At 37.2% G+C, this 25,179-nt stretch overlaps 1 protein-coding gene across 1 annotated transcript; it reads right to left on the reverse strand.

Moving 5' to 3' along the window:
* Positions 1-773: 773 nt before the first annotated feature.
* Positions 774-8,099, reverse strand: LOC139122543 (uncharacterized). Its single transcript, XM_070688028.1, has 10 exons — positions 8,047-8,099; positions 7,513-7,752; positions 7,103-7,252; positions 6,743-6,872; positions 6,325-6,437; positions 5,686-5,827; positions 4,682-4,866; positions 3,395-3,566; positions 2,359-2,538; positions 774-1,131 (listed from the first exon to the last, which is right to left on the reverse strand). Exons 2-10 carry the CDS (start codon positions 7,711-7,713, stop codon positions 992-994), a joined length of 1,413 nt encoding a protein of 470 aa, XP_070544129.1. The 5' UTR covers positions 7,714-7,752; positions 8,047-8,099; the 3' UTR covers positions 774-991.
* Between the last annotated feature and the right edge of the window lie 17,080 nt (positions 8,100-25,179).

Here is a 25,179-nt window from a genome sequence, read left to right on the forward strand (position 1 = left end):
GGCGCATAGTGTCCCACCGAAAGTTGATATGGCAGACACTTCAAAGACACCAGTTGTGTTATTTGTCAAAATTTGGATCAAAATTTCTTGAGGCAGCTTTTCCTTCATTACTAAAGTTAAACAGTGAAAATTTCTCTGTTTATTGTAGATCCACTTGTAAATCTTTTCGCGATGTATAAAAGTCGATTAAGTGTTCAGTAAAAGGTCTTTCACGCCAACAAAGGTCTCTAAGAGTGCCCTTCTTACGCGTTGGAAAATTCTCAAAAATCTGCGTTTTTCAGCAGCCATTCTTTATGACACCGCATCTCATTGTTGGTCAGGAGCCTGACTTAACCCTGACCTCTGTACGTCGGAAAAATCTCTGCTATTTCTTGCCCCCCAAAATCTTCTGTGAATTGGTTGTGTTCCCCTTTTTATTCAGCTTAATCACACCATCTTAACTGTTTCACAGAAGAACTTTCACAGCACCAAACGAACACGGGCCAAATCTCCTCAAAAACACAGATACAGTCTACAGGTAATGTTGAGTTGTACAAAAGCTAAACAATGGCTAACTTTTCTGAAGTCCCACCATCCTTCACTAGCCATTCCATCTTTTATGGTAACTTTCATTGCTACAATCGACATTCAATTTGATTTTTTAATTTGTTGACTAGTCCTCCATGTTACACCACCGTATCCCTCCCTAGTTTGTAATAATCCACTTAAGAATCACCAAGGTAACTCTCTGTCATGCGTTCAACCATACGTCAAGACAACATCATAGATGTGGCTCACACAGCAAAGCATTTGATTACTTTATTATTTCAGTGATAAGACATGCAAGAAAATCATTAACTCACAGCCTGGCAGGAAAGAATCAAGATTCTTCAGAAAAAATATCATAGCATATAGACAATCTACTAAAATCCCAGTCATAAGGAATGTTCATTGTTTCTGACACGTGTTAATTTCAGTGCGTTTTTCTCTCGAAGTACGTCAAAAACATCTATCAGTATACAGTGCGAAGACCACAGTCGGTGCAATCTGATCCGAAATCACAAACGGAGAATTCAGAATCGACCCCACCATCATCGCAGACTTTATCCACAGCATACTCACATGTATCGGTACATACCGACAGTGGGACCGCTGGGGAAGAGAAAAAATGTGAGAAAGGTTACCGTCGACTTAAGGAGGTCGTGGATAATTAAAACCTCTATACATTCTGAAATATATGCTGTTGATTTCTGTAATAAAAAAGAACGGTGACCCATGCTTGTTTTCTTCAGCATGAAAAAGAATGTTTTTAAATTTTCAAAAGAAAGCTTCAATAAATGTTTAAAACTGCCTTTTTAGAGACACGTGTTACCTTAAGATGGTGGCGACATTGTATGACGTATGTTGCGCGGACAACCTTTTTTCAAAAGATTGTCTCCCATATATAACTATCTTAAAGCCCATGTCAATCATCTGATTCTTAAACATTCAATAAATATTACAAGACACCGTAAAATCGTAGGTTTTTCGAATCAGAATTATTTAAATATGAAAGAATCAATAATGATGTGAGTTCAAGATTTATTATTGCTTCGTCAAATTCTTCACCCTAGTCACTGAGTACATGGTATTTCCTAAACCATTGCATTCTGCAGTATCAGATCGGATCAGATCGTTTTCGAGTGGCTATTAAACATGTTTTTCTAGACATATTATTAAGGGGGGGAGTCTTCATGAAAGTATAGTGAAATTCAGAAGTAATGGTCACTCAATTCGCTTTGTAAACTTCAAGACTACACTTTTTGAACTGTCGGTGTCCATTCGTGTTGCCCTTTAACAACATTGTTTTTAAACTGTTTGAAACAGTAATGACAGTAATGACTGAACTTAATTTCTTTCACTATACTTCTCAAGCAAACACGCCGCGTTTGTGTTGGTATGTCTCCCAAAATGTGTTCTATGAATTTGAAATACAAATGCATATTTTAACTGCCATTTTTAAATACCGCTATCACAATACAATGCAGCAGGGGAACAAATCACCAAATAGTTGTTGAGGAGTTGTGTTGTAAACGTAAAAGGGAAGGTTTATTGGACTGCTTTAATGATGCATATAGGATCCAATTTAACGTGTATTTGTGGTAAGGTACAGGAGCCCTGCCTTTTAAAACTGGGCTGTCATTCAATTGATCTGTAGATAATTGTACACAACCGATGAAAAGTAGACGTAAATCGTTCAGTGAGAACAAATAGGTTAACCAGAGATGAAAATAGGGATTGGCCTATGAATGGATCGAATTTACATCGTCACCTATACCCTCCTATTTATATCGTTTCTACTTTAAACTAAACAGGTCTGAAGCGTGTACGATAACTTACGTGTTCCTGGATTTGCAACAGACGCAGGAATATTCAATAATTTGTTGGGGGTCTGTGTTCGATATTCATCCGGTACCACGGACATGTCAATACGGTCTTGTTTAGCAGACGACAGCAAAAGTTCGCTGACTTGAGTTTGCGTCAGAGTTGGGTATAGTTCTAGTAGTAATGCAGCCACACCTGTAAAATGAAAGGATAGGTCATGTAAGGCATGTTTCTTCATTCCACAAAAAATAAATGAAAAACAATCTTGATGATGATGATGGTGGTGGTGACAATAACTAAGATAGTAATAGTCGTAGAAGTTATCAATTGCCTTTTATCGTCGTTGTAACCACCACCACTATCATCATTGTCTACATCATCATTGTGAAATTTGAACTGTTTGAATATCGTTGAAGTCTCATAGAAAATTTGACTAAATCCAAATCAAATTTCTCGCCGGAGGAATGATTTTGCACACCTAGAAAAAATGAAATATCTCAAGAAAACACGTCAATTATTTAGTGTTGCAACAGTACTCGAACATTTGGAACATTTCCGTAAACTCATTGCTACGTCTTTCTGTTATCTTTTAATTTCTGTCGTCCATTTATTCTCCAAATACAGTTAAAGGTTGTTTTGTTAATTCTCCGTCAACAAGTTTTGAGATACCGATTGCTATAATTAAGGGACAGTGAACCAGGCTTAGCTTATTTCAAGAAATCTTACCAGCTGCATTTTAATGTGTAAATATACTATTATGACTTGACTTGAATAAAATCAAAGTCAGAGGGGAAAATAATACCTGGTCATTACTATCCCCTCAACGATTTTTAAAAGTTCTGCCTCTACTTAATGAGTTTTACGCCTCACGACGTTTGATCGGGAGTCCACTTCCCTTCTCCTAACGGGGAACCCAGCTCATAGCTGCCCTTTATTATCACAAAGGAACACCCATTATGCGGCCTTTCCTCGGGATAACGTCAAAAACTTACGACCGAATCCTACTCGCTACCTGTCCGATCAGTAAGGGAACCAAACAAAGTATGCATACCTGCCACGTGTGGAGTGGCCATGGATGTACCACTCATAACAGCATATGCGTCGTTGCCAGTTATTCCAGCACTGCGCACGTCAGATCCTGGAGCAAGGATATCGACAATGCTGCCAAAGTTGGAATACCATGCAAACCCATCTCTAGAGTTGGTTGCGCCAACTGTGATAGCCTTCGGACAAAAATATGTTAGTATTTGAGCCACTGTCAATTAAGATAATACATGCTTCAATACTGAAAGATTTAAACCTTTCAACGTTTGCTCAAACTTTCCATTAGGAAACTTTCAAACACTCCCTATCGGAACGACGAAAAAAATCGGATCAAACCATGATCGTACAGGAGGAAAAAATTCTCAATATTTACTGACACTTTAAATGCAAAATGAAAACCAACCCTTTGTTAAGTCTATGAGGAGAATGAAATTTACCATCTTCATAAAAATATGCGGATGTGAACGTTAATCTCAATGAACTGGAAGATGAGTCCCCACAAGTGGTAGACCAAAATGTAGTGTTAAAGTTTGAGAGTCCGAATATCTGTCCTGGAGGCGTATTCTCTTTGAATTCGACGTCATCAGGGTTTCATGCACACAAGTCTGGTATTACACCACATAAAATGTTTATAGTTAAATGTTGTCAAAGTTTTTGCAATAAGAGGACATATAGGCTGTATAAGCGAGATGCTATATGGTGAGGTGTACGATGTGTGAAATCAGAGAAAATGATGGGTCAAATTTTGGAACTTGAAAACCATAGTTTGCAAAAGCATCGTTACTTGCACTATGTTCAAGGACAGGGAACTTGATTATCGGGTCGTCGTTGTTGTAGTTGTTGTTGTTGTTTTGATGTTTGCCAATAAAATTAAAGAATAATAAGTTATTGCAGCCGTTGTTGGTTCATTCATATTGATCCCTTTGCTAATACAGGCAAAGTAACACTGTAATAATCAAAATGATTCCACATCCGTGGTACTGAGTAAAGGACCTACAGTAAACCCTTCCCATTTATAAGAAAGAATGTAACTGTCGGCCCTGTACCCACTACCTCCCCGCTACATCAACTTACAACTGTGGAATCTATTTGATGGAATGTGGTTATTCTTTCATCCTTTATACAATGATTGAAACAACAGCTAAAACAACTTAAATTGTATCAGCAAATAACAAGACGCCCTGCAACATACAGCGCAACATATAAGGGCATGAAAAAATTCATGACAAGAGGTAATAGCTGCATCAAAGTATTAGTTACACAAGAAAGATTTAAAAAAACAACAACGTTTTACCTCTTTGGCTGATGCCGGTGATTCATTGCTAGCATCTTGAGCATCGTTACCTGCAGCGACCACGACGATGTAACCCATTTGTGTGAGACGGGTCACGGCTAAATTTACTGACATCGACCGACCGCCACCAAGTGACATTGATACAACCCCTGGTTTTATACCGGAGTTCGCAATGGCGTCCATAGCTGTGAAAACAGTATAACGGTTACGTATATATTATCAAGCAAATGTGAAGTTCAAGTGTTACGTTCATGGTTTATAAGTTCAAAGTTAAAATTTCCACTAATTACAACGTAGCATGCTTATTTCCTCAGGTCTTGTATCACCATCAGATAACTAATAACGAGTTTTGAATGACATCAAAATATTGTTGTATGATAAATATGTATGTATGTATGTATGTATGTATGTATGTATGTATGTATGTATGTATGTATGTATGTATGTATGTATGTATGTACTATGTATGTATGTATGTATGTATGTATGTATGTATGTATGTATGTATGTATGTATGTATGTATGTATGTATGTATGTATGTATGTATTGTATGTATGTATGTATGTATGTATGTATGTATGTATGTATGTATGTATGTATGTACTATGTATGTATGTATGTATGTATGTATGTATGTATGTATGTATGTATGTATGTAAGTATGTATGTATTTATGTATGTATATATGTATGTAGGCATGTCTCTATTTAAATTGATCCATCTGTCAATCTCTCGATCTATCCATCAATCTATCTATACCTCTCTATCTGTCTCTCTGTCGCGCACACTCTCATTCACTTTCCTTCCCTCTCTCTCTGTCTCTGCCTCTCTCTCTAATAACTCGAATCACTTCAAATACAAAGTAATGATATCTTTTACCTAAGTTTCATGCATCCTGTAATCATATATATATATATATATATATATATATATATATATATATATATATATATATATATATATATATATATATATATATATATATATATATACATATAACTACCTGCTATAATATCACTGCTAGATCCTTCAGCGTTGCAGTCTAATACACGGCATCCAAAGAGAGTCACGCCAGGGGCAACGCCGACTGTTTTGCCTCCAATAGTGCCAGCACAGTGAGTACCGTGCCCATTGCAATCTTCACCCTGTCAACAAACGTTTAAGGAATGTTCAGTAATAGATGAGTAACTTACGGTAAATTACAAGTATGAGATAGTTTGTAAACCTACGGGCGACGGATGACACAGCGAGAGATCTTTCTCAAAAACTTGTCCGAGTTTATTTTACTTTATGCTATGATCTTTCCCGTCAGGTAAACAGAAAAGCGATTTCATTACCAGCTGTCTTGGAAATGCGCTCGTCTACTCGAGGACCATAAGCTTACATATATCGCCATGAATTAAAAATTTAATAAAATATATTTGAAGAATTCATTAATTGTAAGATCCTTATGCTAGAGAAAAAGTTGTACCAGTTCTTGTAAAGCAAAGGTATTATATATCCCTCCGATATATTTAGGAGAGATCTGTAGATTGTAGTGACCATAACAAAATCAAAATCACACCAAGTTAAAATGACCAAATACTCAGATCACAATCATCAGGAAGTTAACTATGCGTTGACAATTGTTCAGCTGCCTCACCTCTTTCCCGTCGTGTAGTAAATCGATGAAATTTGATGCTCGTCCTTCGAATTCATTGTGTGAGAAACGGATTCCTGTATCCACCACAAACACGTTCACTCCACGTCCATCGCCTGAAAGAAACAGAGAGGATTTCTCGTTTACTATTTCCAGATGAGAGTGCGGACCTACGTCTGTGTCGCCAGTATCCTGACAGCGTGTGGGTGGGAGTAAGCAAACCAAACTTTATTATAGCGCTTCCCTTGACCGTTGTTCTGTAAAACACAGGTTTTTTTTCACGCTGTCGTGGTAATTCGTCTTTCAAGCCCATCACCGTCCTTCCGTTGGCCTAGTTGAAATAACAGGTTTACTAGTCCAATAAAAATATTGGTCCTATACCAAGGACTATTAGATTCAGTTACGTCCGATGATTACTCACCAAGGGAGGATTCAAATATTTTATCTAAAGGCAGATCGGATTGGTCAATCCTGTCCAAACCCCATGGGACGTCTACAGCATGAACTTTTTCATCCTCTTCGACAAATTCTACCTCGTCCATCCATCGCAGCTGCCACGAAAAATTGAGTGTAAATAATCAATAAGAACAGCGTTAGAAGACACTCACAGACCCTTTACCTACCCATCCATCCATCAATCCATCCATTAATCAATTAATGGGTATGACGCCATGTATGAAATTTAAAATTATAGAAACATATGAACAATCTTCAATCAATGATGCAAACTTCGAAATGCAAGCTGTGTTTAATACTGTTCTCTTTAAGCACAACAACTTACAATTTCAACAGCATCGCCCGGCACCCGAGCAGTGAAACCTCTCATCAAAGCTTTGATGTCCTTATGGAAATCAACATGCATTCCATTCTCCTCACACAGTTCTTGCAACTTTTCCTCAAATGCCGCCAGGTCTTCCTTCGTCAGATCATCCTGAGGTACAAAAAATGGTGAAAAACCCGGAAGCAGATACAAATCGTAAACATGATTATATACGATACGTGATCATATCAATATTTGCGAACGTGTCATCCAAAGTGATACAGGAATTTAATGTTAATGCGTCCGCCGTATTGTTAGTATTGTACCTCATTCGACAATTGTAAGGACACGTGGGATATATGAACAGAAGTCAAGCTTTTGTCAAAATAAATACACTGTGAAACCATAAAGTTGAAAACCGAATTTCATACCCGCAGTTTGACGATATACTCTTCGTCCACACGTTCGTCTGGATTTCCAGCTTGGACGAGTGGTGCCTGTTCCGTTCGTTTGACAAATCTCGGGCGAAGTTCTCGTACACGACGCTTTCTGGCCTCTTCTTTGAGGTCTCCAGAAACTTCCATCACACATATCGCACATATTGCCAGGAAAACCACAATTTGTCTTGCCATATTGCGTTTCGGTCGACTTCACACTGATTCCAGATGACTCTGAAATGTAAGGCAAAGGTTATAAGAACACATAAAGATGATGTTTACCTCTCTTTGGGAGAATTGCCACAAATTGCTGCCTAGGAATTTAAACAGGGCGTTAAATCGGGTCTTGCGTAGCATGCAGCATGTACGCTGTAAAAATGTGCAATTCTAAACTTTGCCGCATGGAAACTTTATAACCAATGAAAATGACCCTCACGATCTTGCAAGCTGTGACATTAAATGCGGAGCATGTACCTTTAAGATGCTGACCAAAGAGTATATCAGAAAAAAGAGGTAACTTCGACTTACTGATACAGTCAGTGAAATTGCCACTCCAAATGCAGACTCTGTGTTTATCGTATGAAACTTCTTTTATACCCAAGCTTTTTAAAATTTCCTTTCTGATTCAACTGACCACTTTCATTCATTCTGAAAATACAATTACTTGTTCTCATATGTTTTTTTCATGTAAATTTCCTTTTTAACGTTTTTGTATAGGCTGATGAGTTATATTAAGACAGGGGAGTATGAACACAATTTCAGGCTTTGACGGTTTGCAACTTTCATAAGTTGTCATGTCTCTCAGAGACAAATAGATGTCATCAATCTTTCATTTGTAGAAATGAATACAAAACGACATGTGCAGTATGAAACCAACGGAAACACAGGAACAAAGTGGCTGCCCTTTTCTCTGGAATTTTTTCAATTCATGATTCGTTTGACACGACACAAAGACTTCTAAAGTAATTCAATAACATATCTTTGTTGCATGACCTTCAAATATGCACTTCCTAAAACATTGTATTAAACAAATACTTTGAACGATGAACCTTTGAAGAAACGCTTGCATTGAGCATATCAATCGTTTTCACATGCTGACACTGAACCAATTTAGTAAGTGTAACCTTACGTTCGTCTTACCTTCATTTTAACAAAGTCACCCTACTAATTAACTCATCACCCATCGTGTACTTGCGAAACGAAAAACTAATTTAGCATATCCAATGATGATCTTTGGGTTTTTTGTTCGTTTTTTTTCGGGGAGGGGGGTTCTGACTATTGGGAACAGAATCGCTGACAGCTGACACTATGCGTTCTTTGTACTCAGCGTATGTCGTGTGTCATTCATGTGCTTTGGTACCTAGTTTTTAAGCTCTGTTTGTCTGCGAATTGGTGAAATTTATCAAACAAAAAGATCTCATGACAACTGTTTTGTCGATATCCTTTAGTTGAAGATGCCATACGGAATTACTAAAATATCACACGACGCTATTTCACATGAATAATTTTCTTTGTGAATTTGAATAAAGAGCTGGCCCTTTTTGACAAAGTGGTAGCCATCATCTATGCATCGCACGAAATGGAAAATATCCCGACGCTCATGGACAATGGACCTACACTTCCATTATAAACAAAATAAAGCGATTGTAGAGATGATTTTGTGTTTATCGAAGGTCATTCTTAAGAATTCATGGTTTGAAGTCGAAATATAAGTAAAGAATGACTTGCAGTAATATTAAACGTGTCCTATTGAAGGATTAAAATGCTTCTATGACACTGCAAAAACGCGTTTGAGTATTTCTTAAACAAAAAGTAGAATTATTGAAATACCCAGTGAACTTTATTCTCCCACTTCTTACAGAAAGATAAACTAGTTTACTTCCTTAAAAGGCAGGAGATCAAAGCAACGAACTGTAAAAGTTTGAAGATATCAAGAGGAAATGTTTGTAGTTTCATGATTTTTAAATGTTTGTCAGTTGATTCATTAGGTAGGTAGTTGGCAGTCATGAACTTCATTTAAATATTACTCCTCTGCTAATAAAATGCATATATCATCATATGGAAGGTATATTCATGTTAGCCTTCGCTCTATGCCACAATCTGGATGAGGTCATTGCATCGGCCACCGATCCTTGCATCGGCCACATAACAGAGTCACTCTAAAAGTCTTACTGCTAGCAGAGGTTGTGCTTCAAGAAAGTTCTAGTACATCAACATCAATGCACCATCCAAAAGTGTAGTAATTTCAGACATTTTCGTGCATCAAAGTTTACAGGTGTCCATGTGGGAAAATACAGTGCTCGATGCTACGAGCAGAGGATTAAGAATAATGACACACATTTACTTCAAGTACAAAGCAATTATTATCTGTTACTTAAGTTTCATGCATCTAGCAAACGTCAGACCGAAGATGGCCAGTCACATGAAACTTAAGAAACATTATAATTACTTTGTAGTTCAAGTAATTATAGTAATTTAATATATATATATATATATATATATATATATATATATATATATATATATATATATATATATATATAATAAATAATACCACAAAATTACTTCAAGTACAAGGTAAAGATATCTGTTACTTAAGTTTCATGCATCCTGCAATCATTGATCAGATCTTTTGTCTGAAGATTGCAGGATGCATGAAACTAAAGTAACAGATATCATTACTATGTACTTGAAGTAACTTTGTGATATATATATATATATATATATATATATATATATATATATATATATATATATATATATATATATATATATATATATATATATATATATTTAACTTCCGTCTTCAATTGGTGACCATATGGTTTTGGTGGAATAGTTTACCGTGCATCTACATTTTGAGGATGTTATTGACATACCGAGAAATGCATCATGTCTTTTACGCTGCAGGCCGAACAGCTTGATTCTATCGCAACTGTTACGTATGGTGCAGGCGAGACTTGGCATGTGACCGTGACCGATATAGACGAAAGACAGACACCGAGGTGCCATATCAGCACTTTCCTGTCTCAACTTTGGATCGTGGATAAACATATATTTTATTGTCAATAACATGTTCAAGGTAACCAGAGTTTTCAGATGCATTGCAGCATTGATGCATTTCCCCCTCAACCTTACACGTTTTGAGGTAAAATATGATCATAGTTTAAGGATCTTAAGGCTGAGAGCAAGATGTGATATATGCTGTATAGTGAGCTGTACACGTTGCACATAGCATCTCTGACACCTAGGGATGTACCTATCATTGGTTGGGGGAGGGCGGCTGATGGAAAAATGGAAAAAAAAATCTGCGGGGGAAGTTGTCACTCAATGTTTTGCATCTTTATTGAGTTTGGGAAAAATCAAACGAAGGTGAGGACTGTGGAAAAAGATTTGCGAAGTTGATGAAAAAGCAAGCTGTGCTAAATGCGAAAAATTACAATGGCAAATTCCGGAACGCGAAAATCAAAATTTACATATAAGAATGCCTACCATGTAATAGTATGTGCCATTGATTTGCAACATAGAGCACAAAATACACGTGCCACCTTTCTCGATGTGTTAATAGCATCAAAGTAGCAAGTTGCTTAAGATATACTTTTAGTGACACATTTGCAGCTTCAGCTGATGCTTGTGATTCCTAACTAGCGACTTTGGCGTCGTTACCAGCAGTAACCACGACAACATTACCAAATTGTGTACGACGGGCAACTGCTAAATTTTGTGTTTCCGATCGAGCGTAGCCAATTGACATTGATAAAACCACTGGCTAAATGCCAGAGTTTAGAATGGCGTCAATGGCTGTTAAAGAGTAAAGTTATGTCCTTCTACGTCGGATAATGGTTTTCTTGATCAAACGAGAGTGAAGTTCATATTTTATGTCAAAAAATTTGTTGCGTCATAAAAAAAAATTTGTTGCAAAATTTTTGGCTAAAGGGTCCTCTACGAACTTGTTGAAATCACTAAAAAGGTGAACTGCAGGAAAAGATCGTAGAATCTCATGAGAAGTGTTCTATTAAATGAAGACAATATCCGAAAAAAAAGACAACGACACCAAAGCCTAGAAAATCAAAACGTGTGTAAACGTTTACCTTGCTCATTAAAGGATCTTTTTGATAAAATATATGGGTAAGCTATAGCCTGTTTACATATTTGTATAAAAAACATCATGTCAATACGCCGTTGATTTTGAGTAGACCAATTCTAAATATTACAATGCTGCTGTAGAAATCGTCTATGTCCCGTCAAATAGTTTTCCAACAAAGACAATTCATACATTTATAATGAACAGTTCCTGCAAGTTTAACTTGAGATTTTTCGTGAGGGATCCATACAACGGAAGCTTAATAACACACCTATAAATAGAGAAAATAGAGAAACATATAACACTTCTCAAGTCTAGGTTTCTCTCATAACATCCTAAAACTCTTAATTGCAATGCATACATTCATTTTCCATTTTTTTTTAAACAATTGACACAATCATTTTCCATTTTAGTCATTGTTTATTGATGGCCGTTAAGTCTCCTGGTCTTCCAGGTGTTGCTCTCAAGACTTCTTCAACTACATCAGAGTTAGAGCTATCTCTGTCACTGTCACTGTCAGGTTCATGCAGTGACAGTGACACTGCCCGTAGGCAGTAGTTAGAGGAGGAGCTGTTTAACTTTGCTAATTTTACCATATTTTGTTCAGTTTATCTTCTTCTTCTTCTCCCTACAGCATGCTGACCTATCTAGTATTCAGCTTTTCATCGTATTCTGTGTATTTGTGCTGTGCATTATTAACAAATTTGACTTTCAGTCTTGACTCTAATTCAATTATCACCAATAGTGTATGCACATACAGGCTTTGTTGACAAATTGAATATTGTGTTTTTCAGCATACTGTAGGGCGAAAGCAGGAAAATGTAGTTGACACATTGCATAGAAATATTATCATCTGCTACAGCATACAAGGACTACTTGCAGCCTAACCGATTAATTCTAGTCAGGACTTAAACTTTGTAGTCATCAACTTTCAATTGGATATTACACATATAGATGCTGCCTTTGAAGATTTAGCACTTAGCTTTATATCAAACTTTTGTGTATAGAATAGGAAAATGTCATTTTCTAATACATCGAAAGTACTTGAAACAGCATTAACTTACGAGAAATTATTTCGATATAAAGACTTTGTCATTTTATCTCCATAGACCTTGAAAAATGATTAATTCCATATACATGACCAGCAAATATTCACTTTCTGAAAACATTTATTCAACAAAATGTTTTAAATAATAACAATGTAAAGAAAAGCTTCTATTTAGCACATGTATCAACACTGTCAGATACAAATACAAACTAAATTTAGTCACGGTAACCTTATGTTCGTCTTTCCTTTATTTTGTTAAAAAAACATTATCATACATGCTATGCTTGCATTGCCATTCTCATATTGTTTAAAGGATACTGATATGTAGGGGTATTTTAACATGTTAAAATACGAATTAAATTTTCACTCTAACCGTAACTTCTTACAGCTACACGTACGCGGTAATACTCCGAAACGTCATTGTGATTATGGTCAAACTTTTGTTTTTTGCAGACAGTTCATGGGCATTGATTGCACTTGAATAGGTAAGAACAGTCGTACCAAAAACAAACGATCGCATTGAAAATTTATACGCATTGCAACCGACACCTTTCATCATTCATGGTCAGTCTCATACGGTGTAGTGTTTTCATGTCGTCTACGCTGCTGAAGATTACGGTCCCGGCTGACAGTGCATCATGAAAGAACTGCTATACGACAAGTTTCCAGTGGACGAGATTTAATATCTAGGTGGTGAATTACATCGTGTCTCATTGACGATCCACAAAAATCCGACCACACTGAAAATACTCGCACCAGAGAAGGTGCACTTTGAATATTTTCGATTTGTAGAGTGAGCTGAGTGAGATCACAGGTCATGATCGCGCGGGTCGAATACAATGTAAGATATACAGGGGAAAGGCAATTTCACAAGTTTACAGTGAAATGCTTTGAAGCACTCGCATTAGACGAACTAGACATATTGTCTCAATCGAGGTGTTGCTAAATGCCAGAGTTTAGAATGGCGTCAATGGCTGTTAAAGAGTAAAGTTATGTCTTCTACGTCGGATAATGGTTTTCTTGATCAAACGAGAGTGAAGTTCATATTTTATGTCAAAAAATTTGTTGCGTCATAAAAAAAAATTTGTTGCAAAATTTTTGGCTAAAGGGTCCTCTACGAACTTGTTGAAATCACTAAAAAGGTGAACTGCAGGAAAAGATCGTAGAATCTCATGAGAAGTGTTCTATTAAATGAAGACAATATCCGAAAAAAAAGACAACGACACCAAAGCCTAGAAAATCAAAACGTGTGTAAACGTTTACCTTGCTCATTAAAGGATCTTTTTGATAAAATATATGGGTAAGCTATAGCCTGTTTACATATTTGTATAAAAACATCATGTCAATACGCCGTTGATTTTGAGTAGACCAATTCTAAATATTACAATGCTGCTGTAGAAATCGTCTATGTCCCGTCAAATAGTTTTCCAACAAAGACAATTCATACATTTATAATGAACAGTTCCTGCAAGTTTAACTTGAGATTTTTCGTGAGGGATCCATACAACGGAAGCTTAATAACACACCTATAAATAGAGAAAATAGAGAAACATATAACACTTCTCAAGTCTAGGTTTCTCTCATAACATCCTAAAACTCTAATTGCAATGCATACATTCATTTTCCATTTTTTTTAAACAATTGACACAATCATTTTCCATTTTAGTCATTGTTTATTGATGGCCGTTAAGTCTCCTGGTCTTCCAGGTGTTGCTCTCAAGACTTCTTCAACTACATCAGAGTTAGAGCTATCTCTGTCACTGTCACTGTCAGGTTCATGCAGTGACAGTGACACTGCCCGTAGGCAGTAGTTAGAGGAGGAGCTGTTTAACTTTGCTAATTTTACCATATTTTGTTCAGTTTATCTTCTTCTTCTTCTCCCTACAGCATGCTGACCTATCTAGTATTCAGCTTTTCATCGTATTCTGTGTATTTGTGCTGTGCATTATTAACAAATTTGACTTTCAGTCTTGACTCTAATTCAATTATCACCAATAGTGTATGCACATACAGGCTTTGTTGACAAATTGAATATTGTGTTTTTCAGCATACTGTAGGGCGAAAGCAGGAAAATGTAGTTGACACATTGCATAGAAATATTATCATCTGCTACAGCATACAAGGACTACTTGCAGCCTAACCGATTAATTCTAGTCAGGACTTAAACTTTGTAGTCATCAACTTTCAATTGGATATTACACATATAGATGCTGCCTTTGAAGATTTAGCACTTAGCTTTATATCAAACTTTTGTGTATAGAATAGGAAAATGTCATTTTCTAATACATCGAAAGTACTTGAAACAGCATTAACTTACGAGAAATTATTTCGATATAAAGACTTTGTCATTTTATCTCCAATAGACCTTGAAAAATGATTAATTCCATATACATGACCAGCAAATATTCACTTTCTGAAAACATTTATTCAACAAAATGTTTTAAATAATAACAATGTAAAGAAAAGCTTCTATTTAGCACATGTATCAACACTGTCAGATACAAATACAAACTAAATTTAGTCACGGTAACCTTATGTTCGTCTTTCCTTTATTTTGTTAAAAAAACATTATCATACATGCTATGCTTGCATTGCCATTCTCATATTGTTTAAAGGATACTGATATGTAGGGGTATTTTAACATGTTAAAATACGAATTAAATTTTCACTCTAACCGTAACTTCTTACAGCTACACGTACGCGGTTAATACTCCGAAACGTCATTGTGATTATGGTCAAACTTTTGTTTTTTGCAGACAGTTCATGGGCATTGATTGCACTTGAATAGGTAAGAACAGTCGTACCAAAAACAAACGATCGCATTGAAAATTTATACGCATTGCAACCGACACCTTTCATCATTCATGGTCAGTCTCATACGGTGTAGTGTTTTCATGTCGTCTACGCTGCTGAAGATTACGGTCCCGGCTGACAGTGCATCATGAAAGAACTGCTATACGACAAGTTTCCAGTGGACGAGATTTAATATCTAGGTGGTGAATTACATCGTGTCTCATTGACGATCCACAAAAATCCGACCACACTGAAAATACTCGCACCAGAGAAGGTGCACTTTGAATATTTTCGATTTGTAGAGTGAGCTGAGTGAGATCACAGGTCATGATCGCGCGGGTCGAATACAATGTAAGATATACAGGGGAAAGGCAATTTCACAAGTTTACAGTGAAATGCTTTGAAGCACTCGCATTAGACGAACTAGACATATTGTCTCAATCGAGGTGTTGCCAACACTGTCAGGTGCAATTAACAGCTAAGTGGTAACATGAGTCGATCGTAAAAAAATCAACTCTGCAAAAGTTGAAACACTGTCTAGATACATCACGTCTGCTTAGAACGCAATCACTTTTTGTTGCCTAGTTCAACAAAATATAATACTTCGACGAATTACAATAACATTCAGCATTGCAATTTTTAACCGGCACACAAAAATTCAAAAGTTCAAACATTAATTTTGTAAATGCGAAAGGCATTATAGGCCTGACAGCATACGTCCTAGACAGTTAGGGACCGTTCAGTTTTTACGGCCGGGGGGGGGGGGCCCGGCAAAATCCAGGGGGGGTCATCATAATTTTGGAATCCAAGAAGGGGGGGGGGTCATCACTTTTTCACTGGTAGGAAAGGGGGGGGGGTCACCACATTTTCAAAAACATAATACCTACAATAAAGTCCACTTTATGCCATGGCCATGATTGACCCTCTTTACCGGCGGCCCGCCTTTGGCGGCCCAATACAATAAATATACTTTATGTATTACCCATGACCCTCTTAGCGAGCAGACGCCTTTGGCAGCCCACTCCAATTAGGTTTACTTCATGCAATGGCCATGATCGACCCTCTTTACTGGCGGGCCGCCTGCGGCGGCCCACTACAATAAATTGACTTTATTGTAATACCCCATGACCATCTTAACGGCCAGACGCCTTCAGCGGCCCTGTTCAGTAAAGTTTACTTCATGCAATGGCCATGATCGACCCTCTTTTTACCAGTGGGCCACCTTTGCTTGCCCACTAGAATAAGGTTGACTTTACGTAATGGCCCATGACCCTCTTAACCGGAGGGCTGCCTTTGGCGAACCTCTCCAATGAAGTTTACTTTATACAATGTCCATGGACATAAGTTGTCTATGGAAATGAAGTTAAAAATTGCCTTACAGTCGTCCTAATTAACAGACGTTTGCATGGATGTGGCTGAGAAGTTTGTACACTGGTATCTCTGCTACACGAATAAAGTGCGCCGCGCGTACCGGAGTTCAAATCCAAACCGTGCGGGTAAATTTGACATACGGGTTTTGGCTATTTTTCAGTGGGGGGGGGGGGGTGTCATCAAATTTTTTCGTCTGACAAAAGGGGGTCATCATTTTTTCGCGAAAAATGCAGGGGGGGTCATCATTTTTTTGAACACCGGCGACAAGATTTTGCCGGCCCCCCCCGGCCGTAAAAACTGAACGGTCCCTTAGTGGATTGTGCGGTGGTGGATTTGTGTAGTGTGATGTTATTTTGACTAAGTCTGACCTCCTGCGAGACAATATTTCAACTTTGGCTGAGTTGATTTTTTATGATCGACTCATGTTACCGCTAAAGTGTTAATTGCACCTGATAGTGTTGGCAACACCTCGATTTAGACAATATGTCTCGTTCGTCTAATGCCAATGCTTCAAAGCAGTTCACTGTTATTCTATTTAGGCAAGTCAGTAACGAAAATATACGAGCAGACAATGTAAATACCTTTGAAATGTGTTATTCGTCTCGCAACAAAATGTACATGAAGGAGTTACGACGCTATACAGTATACCTACTTCAGGTTTTCCCTAATCCGCTAACAAATTCCTTTATAAGATGATAAATTCTTAATATTTGACGTTTAAGGACATGTATAATTCTTGGAGATAAACTGACTTGTACGGCTGCTATATCCACTTAAATTTGCATTCATAGATGTCGCAGAGCTAGAGCTTCTTGCTCTATGCTCTCAGCCATTAATACTCAAACGAGCTTGAAATTGAACGCTGACGCGAGTATTTTGACCCGATTTTTTGGCGACATAACTTTCGCGTAGGATGAGGTTATGTTTCAAAAAAGAAACACTCATTTTACACGCTCTAGGCAATGTTTTACATCTACCATTATACTTACATTCTTCAAAGTACCTTAGAAACCTGTGTCGATACCTTAATATTTAAATTGTTTGCTCAAAAAGTGTACGATAAACCCTCCTTTGAAGTGGAATGGCCCAACAGCGAAATAAAAACAAGAAGTGATACGGTTGCCATCACTCCATAACGACCAACTTTTTATGAGCACAGCGAGGAGCAAACCAGGTCGATTTCAGTCGATTTTGTTTTCGGAGTATGCATTTATGATAGAGGCAACTCGTCAAAATACTGATACATCGCTCGAATACGACATGGTTTCGACAAAACTTCTTGTAATAAACCCTAATTATTTATCGACCTTGTTGCGTCAATTGTTGTGTATTTCCAAGAGAAAGAAAACATTAACCCTTTGACCACCATGGTTCGGCCCAAATCAATTGTTATTAATGATAATTTTGGACCTGTTTATAGGGCACTAAGGGTGAACAGGTTAAATGGGATGCATTATATATGATTGCTTTTTTCTTTCTAACTTGGTAGGTGTTATGCACCTTGCGTATGTTTGCATTGTAGTTGCACAGCACGACATCCTTATGCCCTCGTACATTTCAATACTCTCTTATCTGCGAGACAATGACATTTACTGAACAGGTATACCTCATGACAACTATTGTGTTCGACTTTCTTTCGTTAGAAATGCCACACGGAATTCCTAAACAAAATAATTCAGCGCCATTTTTCTACTTAGGTCAAGTAAGTGCGACAAGAAAGGCAGGGCCAGAAAAAACCGGTCAGCTTCCTCCTTATTAATAATCAGACAGTCGATATGAAACCAAGTCGGACACAGGCTACAACGAATCATGTCCCCTTTGTCGTCTATATATATACATTGGACAGTTGAACTGCCTTTGCACAATACTGTGAATTTTAGTGTATATCAGTAGCTCTGAATTAGCCGTGTTTCTTCGTCGAGAAATCCCAACCAAACTTACGCTTTTTTACCCCTAATACCTCTGTGAATTTGCCATGTACCGTTTACTCCTTTTTATTCAGTAAATTTGCTCTATTTTGACCATTCCCGTAAAAGCGCTCTCCACCAGGAGAACACAAAGCAACATAATAATTAGTGCTGAGATCCCTTTTAATTGCAAATAAGTACAAACATATACCACTACGTAAAGGTTCAGTTTTACCTGAGCTTTGCACGGACTATCTTCGACTATTTCATTTTAAGTGTCTGTTTTTTCACTTTTATAGTATATCCCTGCACTTTAATTGCCGATTTTTGTACAAACTCTTCTGCCATTGTTCAATTATTTATTCAGGATCGTCAAGAAAACCATTCGTGATGGGTCTGCTCGTCAGAAAAGATAGAGCCAGCCTATCATAAATTGAGCAGTATTATTTTTTCTAAAATAATGAAATCTTAATTCAATTTGATTACTCGGCATACTTGCATCATATGTCCAGAAAAGACATGACTAAAACTGCAGCATATTTGTTGCTTTTATTTTTGAAGTGATTAAGCATGCTATAACGTATTGTTCACTCACAGTCTAACTACTACGCTTTCAATAATTCTCAGATAAATATCAGAGAAAAGAGAAAATCGTCTCAATTGGAAGTGAGTTAGAGCAGTCTGATCCGAAATCACAAACGGAGAACTCAGAATCGACATCGCCATCATCACAGAAGTTATCCACAGCGTCCTCAAATATATCGGTCCATAATGGAACGGCTAGAGAAACAGGAAAACAAAAGGATAAGGTTACCATCCACTTAAGGGGTCGTTGGCAATTAGTGCCTGCATGAAAAGAGGAACTTTTTGCATTAAGGTGTGTTGCTCTGTATCAATTATCGTGCGCAAATTTCCATTAGTTATATGCCATCCTTATGCCATTGAATCTAGGTATATGCGAAGAATAATTAATGAAGGCCATGTTTATGACTAAAAACAATCACCGTCCATATTTTATTTTGAAGTATTTGTCTTTACCCTTGTATTAAATTCATTTACACTACCTTGACTGTTTCTCAGAAGAACTTTCGAGGCACTAGAAGAACACGGACCAAGTCTTCTTAGTTATGTAACTAATCAGTGCTAAGCTGCGGTGCCTTTAATGGTTAACAAATAGAGACAGAGCCTTCAGGTAATGTTGAGTATACTAAAGCTAACAGGGGCTCACTTTTCTCCAGTCCTACTATCCTTCAATCCTTTATAGTAACTTTCATCGCTACAATCTTCATTAAATTTAAGGGAGCATTCGTTATTTACGGGGGGGTGGAAATCAGGGGGGGTTGACTTTTACAAAACCGCTTTTTGGGAGGGGGGGGTCAAATTTTACAATCAATGATTGAAGGGGGGGTCAAATTTTACAAAGGTTTGTATTGAGTTATGGAAAACAAAATTGACTTTGGAATTTCACCGAAATGTTGCTTGTGTAACCGATGTTTCGAGACGGCAGAATAATAACCGACCGAAGCTCAGCCAAATTTATTTCTCGAGCAGGGCCAACAAGTCCGAGACTGGCGTTAACCTCTCTAGAGCAGCAACAGAGCATGTAGCCCTGAGTACAGGTCTGTGTGTTCCTGGCGTATACGGCCTCCACCACAACCCTGCAACGGTCTGTGGAGATAACTGGGGTCTCTGCAGCGAGATTCAAAATGGGGATTTCCATGGGTAAACAACTTGTCGAGTATGTTATGTTTCAGAAAATGAGTGGTTTTGGACGTTAGGAGAAGTCAATCGCAATTTCAACATATGCAGTTAAAGATTGTTTTGTTAAATACTCCGTCAGCACGATTTGACTGTATTTTAATGTGTAAATACATTATTATGACGTATTTTGAGTAAAATTAAATTCACAGGATAAATAAATAACTTTTCTTGACTGCCCTCTCAAGTTCTGCCATAACTAATGAGTTTTCTCTCTGCCGACGTCTGATGGGGAAACAGCTTCCCTTCTCCCAACGGAGGAACACCACTCTGCTCTTTCATTATCACTAAGGAACACTGGATACGCGGCTTTCCTCTGGATAACGTCTAAAACTTACAACCGAATCCTACTCACTACCTGTCGGTATGGGATTCAAACATAGTATGCATACCTGCCACGTGTGGAGTGGCCATGGATGTACCACTCATAACAGCATATGCGTCGTTGCCAGTTATTCCAGCACTGGGCACGTCAGATCCGGGGGGCAAGGATGTTGACACTGTTGCCGAAGTTGGAATACCATGCAAACTCATCTCTAGAGTTGGTTGCGCCGACTGTGATAGCCTTCGGACAAACATATTTTAGCATTTGAGTCGCTGTCAATTAAGATAGTACATGCTTCAACATTGAAAGACTTCAACGTTTCAACGTTAGCTCAAACTTTCCATGAGGAAACTTTCAACACTCCCTATCGGAACGACGAATGAAATCAGGGGCCACCGCTCACACATTCATACCAGAGAAAAAATGTTCAATATTTACTCACACTTTAAATGCAAAATGACCCCAACCCTTTGTTAAGTTTATGTGAAGAATGAAATGTTCGCTGCTCATAAAAATAAACCAGAGTAAACGTTAATCTCCATGAACTTTAGGATGAATCCTCACAAGTGGTAGACCAAAAATATATATTAAAAGTTTGAGAGTCCGAATATCTGTCCTTGGGGCGCATCCTATTTTAATGTTCGACGTCATCAGGTTTTGAAGTACACCTGTCCAGTCTGGTATTACACCGCATAAAAATGTTTATAGATTTATGTTGTCTAAGTTTTTGCAATAAGAGGATCTTCAGCCTGTAAGCGAGGTGTTCGATATGCACGATATAAGAGGTGTACGATGTGTGATATCAAAGAAAATGATTGGTCGAATTTTGGAACTTGAAAACTATTATTTGCAAAAGCATCGTTACTTGCACTATGTACTAGGACAGGGAACTCGATTATCTTATTGTTGTTGTGTTTGTTGTTGTTGTTTTGATGTTTGCCGATTAATTGAAAAATACTAAGTTATTGCAGCTGTTGTTAAATCATATTGATCTCACTGTTAATACAGGCAAAGTAACACTGTAAGAATCAAAATGATTCCACAGATTGCTCTAAATGACAGCTAGGTACAGAGTAAACGGTGGTACTGAGTAAAAGACCTACAGTAAACCCTACCATTAATAAGGAAGAATGTAACGGTCGGCCCTCCCCGTTACATCAACTTACAACATAGGGAGATGAAAAAAATTCCTGGCAAGAGTAATTAGCTGCATCTAAGTAGTAGTAGTAGTTAGACATGAAAGACAACCTTTTTGAAAAACTTTTTACCTCTTTGGCTGATGCCGATGATTTATTGCTAGCATCTAAGGCATCGTTACCTGCAGCGACCACGACGATGTAACCCATTTGTGTGAGACGGGCAACGTTCGGCTAAATTTTCTGACCTCGACCGGCCGCCACCAAGTAACATTGATACAACTCCTGGTTGTATACCAGAGTTCTCAATGGCGTACATAGCTTTGAAAAAAATATAATGGTTATGTGTATATTATCAAGCAAATGTGCAGGTATGTATGTACGTATGTACGTATGTATGTATGTATGTACATATGTATGTATGTATGTATGTATGTATGTATGTATGTATGTATGTATGTATGTATGTATGTATGTATGTATGTATGTATGTATGTATGTATGTGTATGCATATTGATCCATCTCTCTATCTCTCGATCTATCCATCAATCTATGTATACCTATCTATCCGGCTCTTCGTCGCGGACGATCTCTCCTTCCCCTCTCTGTCTCTCTCCCTCTCTCTCTCTGCCTCTCTCTCTAATAACTCAAATTACTTCAAATACAAAGTAATAATATCTTTTACCTAAGTTTTATGCATCCATTAGTCATTCATATATATATATATTATTATTATTATTATTATTATTATTATTATTATTAATTCTTTATTTCGGACAATGAGCATGTCCATATATATAAATGGTTACAGGATTGGCAAAAAGAATGATACAAAAAAGGTTACATCAAGAAATATTCATTTAAGGGTTAGACCATAAAGACATATTTCTGAACACAGATTAGAAGACTGAATTTATCCATCTTTTCCTCAAGTCAGAAGTGAAGTACACAACATCATACACCTTACGTATAATTAGGTTCTCACTCATAGAAACCCTTTTCATCAACTATTGATTTGCTTTCTAAGCAAAGCATCAAAAGTGTCAATCCTATTATATACAAACATAGTACTAGCACTGCTGCGTCTGTCATATCGTAGAAGTATGCGACCAGCATTATTGTAAGCAACTTTCAATTGTTTCAGGGCGCTTTTATTATAGCTGACCCATAAGTTACCACCATACATTGATAGCAATATGCTTTAAAGAGTTTACATTTAACACTCTGAGAACACATAGAAAATTTTCTCAAAAGCATGTTAGCAGAGATATAAAAAGATCTCCTCTGACGCTCGATATCAGAATTGTCACTGAAGGTATTTGCCAACATATAGCCGAGGTGCTTTTTCTTTTCAACAAATCGCAGTTTAACTCCATTGAGATAAACAGCCGGAATATGTTCCATCATACATCGCTTGAGAATTATACACATACATACAGTTTTCTCTGTATTGAAAACAATATCATGGATATTGCCATAGTTGCTACATATATTTAAAAGTATCTGAGTTCCTTTCACTGACGGGCTTATCAGACATATATCATCTGCATTCATCAGATGGTTAACAAAAATACCATTGATGTTGCAACCAACCTTAGAATTAATCAATCTATGGCTAAGATGATCCATATACACATTGAAAAATTTTGGGGACAGTAAACAGTAAAATGTGTTGAAATACAGGAGCCCCATCGAACAGAGATTTCCTGCGTTCTGTACCAGGTTAAAAGGTATCTCACATAGCAAATAGGAACATTACGGTTGATCAGCTTCTTGAATAATGACCAGTGATTCACACGATCGAAAGCTTTAGAAGCATCCATAAAAGTAACGATAACATTGCTACCATGACTTCTATAATAGCTAATGACCTCTTTCAGGACAAACATACACATATCAGTAGAATGACAAGTTTTAAAACCAAATTGGTAAGGTGAAGATCCAAGAAACGACTCAATCTTATTCAAATAACTAATTCAAAAACTTTCGAGGTAATAGTAGACAGAGCAATCGGGCGATAGTTGTTCTTATCGCTTACATATTTGTTCTTATCCTTAACAATGGGCACTAACAAAACTTCAGAAAATCTAGGAGGACATACATATGAATAAGCATTGAAGTGAGACACATGCTCAAAAGTACAATTAACTTATTACTAGCATATACAAAATGCTCAGATGAGAGAGAATCTGGACCAGCAGATTTACCTTGTTGTAACTTGTCAATGGCTTTACGAACATCACTAGGTGATACAAAACTCATTTGATCAAGGTTGCAATCGTCAACCTTATTCAACACGAATTCTTTGTCTCTAACCGAGTGCACCAAATTTAAGAGATCACTAAAATGGTTCCGCCACATTTCAGAGATATTGACATCACCACTGCAGCCATCTACAGTGTTGGGTCTAGGCGGAGTCTTTGCATTAATTCTGTTGATGGACTGCCAAAATATATATCTATATATATATATATATATATCTATCTATATATATATATATATATATATATATATATATATATATATATATATATATATATATATATATATATATATATATATATATATATATATATATATATATATATATATCCCTGCATTTAAACTAAACCACTTCTGGTCATTTTGCTCTGTTTGTGGGAGATAAATAAGCACCAAAACAATGATGAGATGGAGCGAAAGGCCAAGTATCCTTGACGTTTTAATGAAATATGAAAAATGAGAAAGCAAGAAAAATTCTTCGCCAGTTTCCCAGATTTGAGAGAAAACTACAGAACAACCCCAGACAATGGAGGTCAAAGGTCAACTGGCGAGGAAAAATTTACACAACAGTGAAACACTGGAGAAAAGGCACATATTAATCTACCACAAAGGTACAAAGGTGTGGGCCTCAAAAACGCCAACACCAACCTATGACTAGCAATGGAGGTTGGAGGGGTGGAGGCCGGAGGATAAAATTGTTGGAAAAACCAAACTGCCAGCTGCTTGTTTGGCGGTGTGATCGAAAAGAGGCAGGTCAATGTTGTGACCCCCCCCCCTCTAAGGCACTAATGAATGGAACTCTATTTGCCGTAGAGGGCAGTCTACCCTTGAAAATATGAAAACTACAACTGCATGTATATAAATCCGATTATCTTTCTATAATCGTGGTTTTATATCCCTGCATTTAAAACTAAACCACTTCTGGTCATTTTGCTCTGTTTGTGGGAGATAAATAAGCACCAAAACAATGATGAGA

This window comes from Ptychodera flava, chromosome 22 (assembly GCF_041260155.1).
Source record: "Ptychodera flava strain L36383 chromosome 22, AS_Pfla_20210202, whole genome shotgun sequence".
Classification (NCBI taxonomy): Eukaryota; Metazoa; Hemichordata; class Enteropneusta; family Ptychoderidae; genus Ptychodera; species Ptychodera flava.

Bases quoted from the DNA above. Each gene is read 5' to 3' on its own strand.
- LOC139122543 (XM_070688028.1), bottom strand. From the start codon at position 7,713: ATGGCAAGACAAATTGTGGTTTTCCTGGCAATATGTGCGATATGTGTG. The intron at 6,873-7,102 runs GTAAGTTGTTGT...TTTTCGTGGCAG, and splicing joins CGGGCGATGCTGTTGAAATT to CTGCGATGGATGGACGAGGT. The intron at 3,567-4,681 runs GTAAAACGTTGT...TTTTGTCCGAAG, and splicing joins CACCGGCATCAGCCAAAGAG to GCTATCACAGTTGGCGCAAC.